The sequence below is a fragment of the Trichomycterus rosablanca genome, chromosome 11 (assembly GCF_030014385.1).
Source record: "Trichomycterus rosablanca isolate fTriRos1 chromosome 11, fTriRos1.hap1, whole genome shotgun sequence".
Lineage (NCBI taxonomy): Eukaryota > Metazoa > Chordata > Actinopteri > Siluriformes > Trichomycteridae > Trichomycterus > Trichomycterus rosablanca.
In genome coordinates, this window is record NC_085998.1 from 11,247,871 (window position 1) to 11,259,993 (window position 12,123).

The 12,123-nt window shown below is 40.0% G+C and overlaps 1 protein-coding gene across 1 annotated transcript in view; it reads right to left on the reverse strand.

The window, feature by feature from the left end:
• abcc8b (ATP-binding cassette, sub-family C (CFTR/MRP), member 8b) overlaps window positions 1-12,123 on the reverse strand; it is a 34,211-nt gene that overhangs the window by 10,810 nt on the left and 11,278 nt on the right. The window contains exons 11-23 of the mRNA XM_063005043.1: window positions 10,764-10,926; window positions 10,613-10,653; window positions 10,370-10,521; window positions 9,400-9,502; window positions 9,125-9,256; window positions 7,639-7,711; window positions 7,453-7,558; window positions 6,282-6,380; window positions 4,828-4,912; window positions 4,664-4,744; window positions 4,151-4,288; window positions 3,610-3,723; window positions 794-878 (exon numbers count right to left, since the gene is read on the reverse strand). Coding sequence (XP_062861113.1) covers window positions 794-878; window positions 3,610-3,723; window positions 4,151-4,288; window positions 4,664-4,744; window positions 4,828-4,912; window positions 6,282-6,380; window positions 7,453-7,558; window positions 7,639-7,711; window positions 9,125-9,256; window positions 9,400-9,502; window positions 10,370-10,521; window positions 10,613-10,653; window positions 10,764-10,926 — 1,372 coding nt within the window. The remainder of the gene's footprint in view (window positions 1-793; window positions 879-3,609; window positions 3,724-4,150; window positions 4,289-4,663; window positions 4,745-4,827; window positions 4,913-6,281; window positions 6,381-7,452; window positions 7,559-7,638; window positions 7,712-9,124; window positions 9,257-9,399; window positions 9,503-10,369; window positions 10,522-10,612; window positions 10,654-10,763; window positions 10,927-12,123) is intronic.

The window sequence follows — 12,123 nt, forward strand, 5'->3', positions numbered from 1 at the left end:
ATTGTCATGAAGAAAAAACAAAGCTTTTTCTTCATTCTGTCAGTAATTCGCCATCTTTACTTTCCACCTGTTCTTAGTCCTTAGCTTACTTTGCACCCATTTTCGTGTGACCACTGATGAAGGTCTAGAAGATGACCAACTCAAAGAGTAGCAATAAATAAGCGATCATCTCTGACTTTACATCTACAAGGTGGACCAACTAGGTAGGAGTGTCTAATAGAGTGGACAGTGAGTGGTCACGGTGTTTAAAAACTCCATCAGCGCTGCTGTGTCTGATCCACTCATACCAGCACAACACACACTAACACACCACCACCATGTCATTGTCACTGCAGTGCTGAGAATGATCCACCACCCAAATAATACCTGCTCTGTGGTGGTGCTGTGGGGGTCCTGACCATTGAAGAACAGGGTGAAAGCAGGCTAAAAAAGTATGCAGAGAAACAGATGGACTACAGTCAGTAATTGTGGAACTACAAAGTGCTTCTATATGGTAAGTGGAGCTGATAAAATGAGTGTAGGAACAAGAGGGTGGTTTTAATGTTATGGTTGATCGGTGTATATTTGACTATAAGCTCTGTCTGGTAGCTCCATTCTCAGCACTCCTGAAACTCTCATCTCTTTTCTGCACATGCCCAAACCATCTCAATCTCGCCTCCCTAACTTTGTCTCCAAAACATCCTACCTGCACTGCCCCCTCAAACTCGTTCCTCTTAAAATGAGGTAGATTACAGGAATTTTCAGTGAGTGCTGTGGTTTATAGCAGTGGTGGTGAGGAGCTCTTCAGGTTTACCTTCATCCTCATCCTCAGTGGCTAGGGTATCTCTGGAGTACATGGCTCTCCTGAAACTCTTCCTCTTCAGTTCTACAGCATTCTCCTGTCAGAGCATACAGTAAACATTACTATCATGGAAGTTATCTATGGAGTTTTTCACTTTTGCAACTATAACAGTCCCCAATCTTCTATTTATGTTTTTTCTTCCTTTTTCTCTTCGTTTGAGGAGGGTATACAGTATTTGCCTGCTCTGCGCCCTCCGACGTGTGCAGTCCCTTAACCCCCTCTTTTATGCCCCTGCTTTGACAGAAGGCTTATCCACTTCTGCACAGGCGCCTCGGTCTGCTAACCAAGGTCCTTGCACAGCGTTTGAAGACCCCAGTCATTTCCCACCCAGCAGACTCGGTGGCCACTTTTGTCTGCTGCAGACACTGCCAATTGTACCCGCTATATGGTGCCCAGCTGACCGGCAGCAGAGCCGAGATTCAAACCGGGGTGTTCATATCCTGCTGTACAACCAGCTAGAATGAATTTTAATGTTCGTCTCTAAGAATTTGAGCCCAAAAGAGCTGCCATAAGGTCAGGTACTAATGTTAGAGGAGAATGCCTGGCTTCCAATGGATGTTCCAATTCATCTTAAAGGCTTAAACTCAAACCATGAGGGAAAACAATTTCTGCAATAAAATTTGCAGACGTTTGTGCCTTGCGAGTGTGTTAATTTATTGTTACTTTTTGACCAGTAGTGTTCAAACTGCATCAGCAAAACTTTAACCATATATCACTTTGACGTGATATATTTTGACGCAGCATAAGAAACCTAACAAAGACAAATTGTAGGTGCTTAAATTACAGGAGCACTGGTCACAAGCTGGAAAATAATTAATGTCTTAAGGGGAACAGTAGCAAATATCTTGGCAGCATAAAACATAGACAAACAGCATCAGCAAGCATGAGCAGTGGTCAGAAGTTGGGGGCTCACTGACAAGGATAGATGCTGCTGTACAGGGTAGTTGCCACGGCCAATAAAATAACCCACATGACACATCACATGGTGTAAAGAGCACAGAATCTGAAGCTCTGAGCATTTCTTAATGAAAGCTCTGCTGAATCCACTTAATTACATTTTCTACATCTGTTATGATTTATGTTTAGAGTTAGCCAAATCTGCTGCTAATTATTAGGTTGCTTGAATGTTTGTTTACTGGTGCACCTAATGGTAAAACATTATTCCAAATAAGACAAAATTAAGCAGTGTATACTGTATATGGCCTCCCCATGAACCTGATTTGAACATCGGCAAAGCTGGGTAGAAACTTCAATACTGAACACTTCCTTTTTATTTCCAACGTTGCTCTTCCTTACCATGTTTTTGACGCTTCTGTCTACCACTTTCCACCATAGTCATGCGTATTTATTTATCCCTTAGTTATTTTGTTTCTGTTTATTATTTACATCCTGCCCCTTGGTGATATATTCCGTCATCATGGGTTGAATTTTCACTGTTTTGCAGATGACATCCAGGTATATCTAAACTTTCAAACATCTTCCCCATTTCCACCCCCCTCCTTCACCGAGTGCATCCATGATCTTAACTCATGGCTGTGTGCGAATTTTCTTCTACTGAATGCCCATAAGACTGAGTATCTCATTATTGGCTCTAAATCCATTGTCTCTTCTCTCACTAACACATCCCTCACTATTGCTGGTATCCCTGTTCAGTCTTCTTCCAAGGCACATAATCTTGGGGTTCTGTTTAACCCTCTCCTATCACTGGAGCCAAATATATGTTCACTGGCGAAGTTTGCCTTCTTCCAGCTTCGAAATGTTGCTCGACTGCGTCCGTTTCTGTTCTTTAAAGCTGCTGAGACCCTGGTACATGCCTTTGTTACTTCCAAACTGGACTACTGCAATTCTCTCCTCTATGGACTTCCCTCAAAATCCCTCCGACCCCTGCAGATCGTTCAGAATGCTGCTGCCCGATTGCTGACCCGGTCTAAAAAACACGAGCATATAACCCCGGTATTAGGATAACTCCATTGGCTTTCAGTCAATAAGCGTCTTCAATATAAAATTTTAGTGCTCACTTTTAAGGCACTTCATGGTCTGGCTCCCTTGTATCTGGCTGATCTGACACCGCTATGTCCCTTCCCGCAAGTTAAGGTCGTCTGATGCTGGTTGCTCCTAGGTTTAGGTTGATCACCGTGGATGGTAGATCATTTAGTGTTGCTGCCCCTACACTGTGGAACTCTCTTCCTCTCCCTCTTTGTCTCTCTTCGTCTCTCTCTGAGTTTAAATCTCTTCTTAAAATGTTCTTGTTTACTCAGCACTTTCACTCGTCTTCTTTTGTTTCTGTTTGATCTTGTTTATGATTATGATTCCTATGTAAAGCGTCCTTGGGTACTATGAAAGGCGCTATATAAGTTGAATTTATTATTTTTATTATTATTCTAGTTATATATTTTTTTTTTCCTGAAGCATTTTTGCACTTGGATTAAATTAATTATTGTTCAGATAATTAGTGCTTCCAACTGGTGCATTAGTCAGAGATGTCCACCCTCTTACAATCCCCAAAATGAATTAAAGCAATTTTGGAAGCAATGGCTAATCCTTACCTTTATTAGCTGTATAAAATTAATAAGTACCTTTTTCTAATATTTTTTCCAGTTCCTTTATTTTACTATGTGTAAAACTTTTATTCATTTTTATTTTTTGTAATTAATACCAGTCATGTCTTGACCTCTGTTATGGCTTAATTGGTATTTACAAATGCAACTTTTGAGATTTGTCCACTGTGCTTTAATTGTAAAGTGTGCTTAGCTTCATTGCATCATCACCTTGTCTTGTCTGTTCATCAGGGTCTTCCATTGTTCAAATAGTTCAGGCTCAGCACACTGGATGTCCTTTAACGTGCCCTGTATCTGTACTGTCCCGTCCTTCATGGCTATGATCTGTGAAATCATGAATCAAATATGAGGTTTAGGGATTGAACAATAAAAAAAATAGTCGAATTATACGATCATAGAGTTTAAAGTTTTTAAAATCTTACAATTAAAATTTGGTGGTGTTAGAAGTTCTATAATGCTGATTAACATAACATAGCCTTCCAATTGTTCACCTGTGATTATGATTAAATATAGCTGGCTTTTCTGTGCACATATAACCAGGGATAGTTTGACAAATTACCTCACAGCATAAGGTGGCAGTCTTGGCTTTTTGTTTTGCCTTGGCATGAGAAAATCAATCTAGCCCATTTTATATGGGCACATAAAAGTCACCGGCTATAGACGATTACAACCACTAGCTAAGTATTTATAGAACTTTTTACACCTCCTAATTGAAAAACTAGGAAATTTTGCTGGTTGTATCAATTCTCACCCAGTCTGCATGTGGTAAATACTGAAGCTTGTGAGTAACCAGCAACACGGTCCTCTTCTCCTGTCTGAGAAACTTCAGGATGCCCTCCTGCATCAGGTGGTCACTCAGGTGGATATCAAGCGCTGAGAATGGGTCATCCTAAACATGATGGTAATACAACCACAGTATAACTAAAGTGAAAAATGAAGTTGATTTTAGCATTTTTTCAGAACTTGTGAGAGATTATGTGCGCTGATAATCACTCCCCCTGTTCATTATTGGTTATTTGCTGTTAACTGGAAGCTGTTAAAGCTGTTCACAAAGAAATACATAAAGCATAGTATGTTCCTCTGTGTTTCTCTGTATTGCTCCCTGTATGTCAAGATAATGACTTTCCTAATTCCCATCCTAATTACAATTGGTTTGGCTAAAACACCTAAACTCAGGTAAATAAATAAACTGATCATTTATTAATGTGTGAATTTGTAATTGAATATGTAATTGTAATTGGAATATGAGGATCCAGGAACTCACCAGGAACACTACTTTTGTTTGCTGATATAGAGCTCGAGCTACACTGATGCGCTGTCGCTGACCCCCGGACAGAATAATACCCTGATATGAAAAGAATAGTTTTTAGATCTGATTACACACACATACACTCACACATCTTTATAAGCTTGTGTAAACAGACTTACCCTTTCTCCAACCACAGTCTGGTCTCCTTGTGGAAGTGAGTCAATATCAGGCTGGAGCTGGCACACCTCGATCACTTCCTTATACCTGAAGACAAAATAATTCCTGAACACATATTGACTCACTTCCACTTTTACTAAACTATATTACAGTTGTAATTTTTCCTTTCCTCTTATTTTTGCAATCATTTTATCAGAAAAATGTCAGTAATGTAAAGGATATGAACATAAATGATCAAGTTTAGTTATTTACTGAATAATATTGATAAAGAAATTCTATATCAAGTGAAACACAATATTAACAGTATCACTTTTTGTTGTTATTGCATCTTCTCTTTTTTCTCCCAAATTTTAGCGTATCCAATTACCCAATTACATTATGCTTTCTCTCTACTGATGCTGATCCCTGATCAACGCATTATTCCTCGACTCTGTGCAGGTGCCATCAATCAGCCAGCAGAGCTCGTAATTGCCTAAGTTATGAGGAGCCCCTATCCGGCTCCACCCTGTATGAACAACAGGCAATCGTTGTACATGTAGGCACCAAGCCCAGCCGAATTACAGAGTTGAGTTTTTAACTGACGAGTTCGAAATAGGTATTTTACCTCTGCACCACCTGAGCGCCCCAATGGCATGACTTTTTTTTAAATATATTTTTTGTTTATGCATTTTCTTCCTTTTTTTCTCCCTTTTAGCACGTCCAATTGCCCGATTGCGTCATGCTTCCTCTCCACCAATGCCAATCCCTGCTCTGATTGAGGAGAACGAAGCTAACTCACGCCCCCTCCAACACGTGGGCAGCATGCCATATGCATCTTATCACCTACACTTTGACGAGTGCAGTGCAGCTCAGCATTGTGTACGGAGAGACACACCCTGAGAGCACTCTTTTCTCATCTCTGTGCAGGCGCCATCAATCAGCCAGCAGAGGTCGTAATTGCACCAGTCATGAGAGAGAGAGACCTCATCCGGCTTAGTCCCGCCCATATCTGAACAACAGGCCAATCATTGTTCATGTGGCCGCTCAGCCTAGTCGGCAGGCAGAGTTGAGATTCGATACGATGTATTCGGGATCCCAGCTCTGGTTCCAGCGTGTCCCAATGGCATCACTTTGATCAAACGTTTGTGGACCCCTAATGCCCACATTTAAAATGATGGACAGTGAGTCAGGCATTAATACTGGGCAACTAATTTATCATTATTATTTTATTTTTTCTTGTGTTTAAGCACCACTTTACCCTGCTTAGGATTGGTCTAGTTTTTCCTGAATCACTGAGTGAGCAATTATTATTATCAGAAGAAATGCACATGAAGACAGTGATGAAAATGCATTTATAAATCTTATTAGTTGATTCTTATATTATAGTTGATATAATTCAAAATTAACTAATTTAAATGATTTGTAAAGAAGCACCTAATTAACCAGAAGATAAAAAAACAATGTTTCTGCTCTCTACCTCTTTTCATTTGGAGCCATGTCGAAAAGGATATTCTCCTCTATAGTAGCATTGAGGAGCCACGATCTCTGTGAAGCATACGCCACTGCACCTCTCTTCCTAAAAATGACAGCAAGACTTTGCTGATGTAAAGTAGCTGATGTAATGCAATGTCAAGTTTACATTGTTGTGATTTACAAGCTTGATGACATACTCAAGTGGTTTGGAGCCAGTAGCATGATGCACAGTCAATCTGGAAAACATGGAAAATAACACAGATTTTGAAACAATGAAAAATGAGCAACACATAAATAAATGTGCATCTGTTGTGTAACAAGGTGGCTTATTTTACAATCAATTATAATTATACATAATTGGCGTACTGAGGTTCTAATCCCCAGGCGGGGCGGTCCGGGTCCTTTCTGTGTGGAGTTTGCATGTTCTCCCTGTGTATGTGTGGGTTTCCTCCGGGAGCTCCGGTTTCCTCCCACAGTACAAAAACATGCAGTCATGTTAATTAGAGACACTGAATTGCCCTATAGGTGAATGGGTGTGTGTATGTGTGTCTGCCCTGCGATCCACCCCATCCAGGGTGTTACTGTGTGCCTTGCGCCCATTGAAACCCCCAACCCTCCCCCCCCGCGACCCTGATTGGATAAGCGGTTAAGAAAGTGAGTGAGTGAGGTTCTAATCGCACACCCCTCTGAGAGAGTTCTCATCATTATCACCAGAGCTTATGTTTTTATCTTGTTTTCCATGCTGTCTCACCTGCTCTCTAGTTTGGCTGTTACAATCCTTGACTTTGATGGATTAAATCAGGAGGATCATTTATTGACATTTTCCTTTTTTTTAATTATGCATTCTTTTTTGCCATTTTATTGATTTTATTTCATTTTATTATCTGAATCATTATCTACTAAAGACCACCCAGTTAGTTTAATTTAAACCATGTAGATTTTTTTGTGTGGAATTATCAAAACACTGATTATTTATGTTTTAGGTCAGTGATTAATAAGTACTTTAATTTCTACTTTTGATCCATGTCATTAGTTATTGCCAAATGCTCACTGTACCTATTGCCTTCATCATCCTGATCTGGTAACCTGTGAGATATACACAAAAAAATCATTTAAAAAAAATAAATAATTAAATGAATAAATGTTAAATTGGTAATGGTGTGGATTTGTGTTACTTGTTCCATGTGACACTTCCGGAGATCTTCTGCATTTCTCCCAGTGCAGCCAACAGCAGAGAGGATTTACCACATCCTACCTGCCCCACGATTATCGTCAATTTACCTGTTACACATACACACAGTAAGAAATGATATAGCAAGCAAGTGTACAAGTGCAGATAATTAAAATGAAGCATAACTTACCAAATGGAACCTTTATGTCTATGTTGCTGAGAGTCGGGCATCCCTGTGTCCATGTGAAATAGCCATTCATAATCTATGGCATACAGTTAAGAGGTAATATTCATTTTAGAACTGCATAGCAATAACAAGATATTATACTTTTTCCACACATACACAATTACTCAGGTGTTAAAGTACACTGTAAAATGCAGAATAAGCTAACTGTATTTTAAATCAAGAACAAGACCTGTACAATTGTCTGGTAAATACTGAGTAGCTTCTTCTGTAAAACACTTAAAACATAAGTGGGTAAAAGGAGTTACTGATGTGAGTATGTTATACATTAATACAGTAAGTTAATGAGGAAGCATTAGCATCCATTGATCAACTGAAACTTATTTTACATGTATCTGTATAGAAATGTTACTGGAAGACTCCTGTAGTAATCATAAATGATAGATTTGCACAACACACACTGAGCTCTTTTATGTCATCTGCAATTTATTATTCTGTGTCTTAAAAACTTAGCCAGAAGATCTCTAATGTCAGTTCAAACATAGCCAATTTGACAATGTTCTTTTTTTTAAATGCATTTTCTCCCCCTTTCTCCTGACTTTAGCGCGTCCAATTGCCCGAATGTGTCATGCTTCCTCTCCACTAATGCCGACCCTGGCTCTGATTGAGGAGAACGAAGCTAATCCACGCCCCCCTCCGACACGTGAGCAGCAGTCGTATTCACTTGTTACCTACATTTGACGAGTGCAGATCAGCACTGTGTACGGAGAGACACACCCTAATCAATGCACTCTTTCCTCGTCTCTGTGCAGGCGCCATCAACCAGCCAGCAGAGGTCGTAGTTGCATTAATTATGAGAAAGTCCCTATCTGGCTTAATATCCCACCCCTATATGAACAACAGGCCAATCGCTGTTCATGTGGCCCAGCCCAGCCGGCAGGCAGAGAGCTGAGCCTTGATACAATGTATTTAAGATCCCAGCTCTGGTGTTCTAGCGTGTGTTTTACAGCTGCGCCACCTGAGCGGCTAATTTGACTATGTTTTATCTTAGATGATTTTTACAGCTTGCTTTATGAAAGATCAGAAGACACTCCAATATTATGCCTTTCAGCCATAGTGCCAACAAAAGTAAATAGGGCTAGTGGTAGCTCAGTGGTTAAGGTACTGGACTAGTCATCAGAAGGTTGTCAGTTCAAGCCCCACCACCACCAAGTTGCCACAGTTGGGCCCCTGAGCAAGGCCCCTAACCCTCAATTGCTCAAATTGTGTTCAGTCATAATTGTAAGCTTTGGATAAAAGCTTTCGCTAAATGCCGCAAATGTAAATGTAAATAAGAGTCACGGGGTGGTGAGGGAACATAAACCTGCTTTGGCTCTTTTCCTTAATATTAGTAATACTAATGTTATACCAGTCTAATACAGATGTGAATACACAAAACCTCCTTAGTTTGTATTGTATTTGGCTTAGCAACAATATAACAAACATATTCTACCTTGAGACAAATATTTTGCTCCTTTATGTCATAAATGTTGAGTTCTGGATCATGCAGTGGTAAGTTCTTCTTGTCCTCTTTGGCTTTGTTCTTTCGGTTGACCAGTTTTGAAGCCTGTAGCTGCAGCATGTACTGTAAGAATGGGATTGTAACCTTAGTCCAGATCCTGGGTCTGATCTTTTAATGCACCACTACAAATGCTTATGTTTTTATGTTGAGTAAGGATTTATTAAAATATGTAGTTTCTAAATGTAGAGATTGTAGTTTATACTTACCACTGACTTGATGTCACTTTGGTGGTTTGTATCAGTTGGTGTGGCGGCCTGCTGGCCACTTTCTATCTCTTCACTGGTCAAGAATTCACTTAGTTTCTGTACACTGCAACAGACCGAGAAAAAAAAATAAAAATCAAGACTGTAAAGCCCATGATTTTTGGAATAGGATAACCAATAAGTTTATGGCCAGGTGTCAGTATACATTTAGTCATATAGAGTAGGTAATATAATAAAAATTTGTGTTTGTTTTCTTATGACCCCGACTTAGCACGCTCAATTTGTCCTGCATCCAAGGAGAGCACGTTGCTGTACACGCCTCTTCCGGCACATACACAGCCCTCCTTTTCTCGCCCATGCACTCTTACACAGCTGTCTCTTCCGCCAATCAGGGTCCTTACACAGTGTATGAAGAGCCACCCACCTACACATAGTCCGTCCCCCACCCTGCAGATACAGTGGCTGATCTGCTGCAGGCACTGCCAATTATGCCCGCTAGATCAGTGGTCCCCAACCACCGGGCCAACCGGTGCCGGTCCATGGCTCATTTATTACCGGGCCGCACAGAAAGAATAAATTATTAGAGATTGCTACATCAGCAATGAAAACACCTCTTCCATTTCCAACACATGAGTGTTTATCGTCTCATATCACCCCCAGGTGGAATCGTGTCTCGTTGCAGCGAAAAAAGTGAATTTGTGAGCAGTATAGTTATTCTATTTTATATCCTCCCACCCCTGCCGGTCTGTGAAATTCTATCTTATATGAAACCGGTCCATGGTGCAAAAAAGATTGGGAAGCGATGCGCTAGATGGTCGCCCAGTCGACCAGTGGCAACGCCGAGTTTCGGAACAAGAAGCTCAGAATCTCGGCGCTGATGTGCTAGCGGAATATCCCACTGCGCCACCTGGGCGCCCTGTATGATGTTTTTTAAGCCGCATACTATAATATTTTGTTTAGAGACTGCACTTACCTTACAAGAGCTTTAACAGTAGAGTGTAGGACACTAGCCAAAAGGAAGAGCGGCGTAACCAAGATGTGAAAGAGTGATAGTGAAGCAAAAGCCACAGCGGGAGAGAGAGCAGTATCAGTAGAACTGTGTACATAGGCGTGTACAGAAAATGTCTGTGAAAAGAAATTTGTATTAATAAAATGTCATTTAGAAAGGAACATGTAGTAAATAGCATTAAGAAATCGAGATGTAAGATCTACTCACTGTAAGAACTGCTGTAATCGGAATGGCAGTGTTCATAAAAGCTGAAAAGCAAGTAAAGCACAAATTAAAGATTGTAATCACCAAGTCAAAGCTTTTTCATCAGTTGTTATTATAGAAGCTGAGTGCTGATAGATTTCAGATGAAGTTGTACTTGAGAGAGAAGTGTAGAGAGCAAAAGCACGAAGACTGGTCAGCTCTTTCTTCCTTGTGTTCTCGACACTTGATTTAAAGATATGCTCCCATGCATATAGTTTCAACAGCTTAATACCTCTCAACATCTCATTAGTCTTTTTCAGTCGTTCACTGGAGTACTCCTACAACACATACAGACATCATGAAGTGATTCTCAGCAGTAATTATACAACAGTTAGTTCCGACCCTACAATCTGATTGGTTGAGAAGCGTTCTAACCGTGCTGATATTTGTGATAACAGCGCGGCCTTTTCACACCACAACTGTATTACTCCGCTGAAGCGTTGCCAGTAACGACAAGACTCATGCACACAAGCCGCCGGTTGTTTCAGGTCTGAGGGCTCGTTAAAAAGCTATTGGAGACCCACACTAGCTGACAGAAAAAGGTGGAATGCAGTCCTCAGTGCAGAACATGACCCACCGTACAGTGGCCACCACCGAAGTGAGCCGGACTGTTTGATGCTGATGCACATCATACAGAGCAGCCTTTTTTTCTAACTGCACAATGAACGGGAGTGTGCAGATTAACATATACAAATAACGCAATAACTCTAATAAATAACTAAATTCTATCTTTTAATTCTTAATTAATTTTATTTTTAGCTTTTTGTCCTTTTCCTTTCATCGTCGCTTATTCATATTCGCTTATTATTTTTTTTTCCAAACTAGCGTTACTTTGTAGTGTTAAACTATATGCCTTTTTTAGCCTACTGTGTTAAGGCAGGGTAGGGAATTTTTACCGTTGCATAGCAGCAACTCATTCGTTGTGGAACTACTTTTTAAAAGCATATTCAATATGAAATTAAGGGCTTCTTTGATTTATTTTCTTTATTTATTTTGTAAAAACTGTTGTATAAAAGCAATAGAACACTTGCGGTTGTGTGTTATCGCGAATAACATCATGGCTGTGATCTACGGCACTCGCCTTTGGCTCATGCCTGCGACCAAATCACAGCCGTGATGTTATTCGCGATAACACACTCTAGTGTTCTATTACTTAAGTGTAGCATATATAAAATGACCAATAAATGTAAACTTCTATGCAAAAAAGGGCCGAACAATTTGCTTTCAATTTCTTCGTCTTTTAATAAATCTTAGGTTGGTAAATTGGCAAGAAATGAACAAATATGCCCCCAAGACCTTAAGCAGTGCTGGTGCCAATGTGTGCTACTAGACATAGCTGTAGACATAGATAGTTTTCTTATACACAAACGTGAAATTGTGTTAATAAATAAAATATCTAATAGACAAAAGACTCTGAAAGGCACGGCATTATGCAGAGATGACCTCTTATATTATAGTCTTATATTTACAGATAT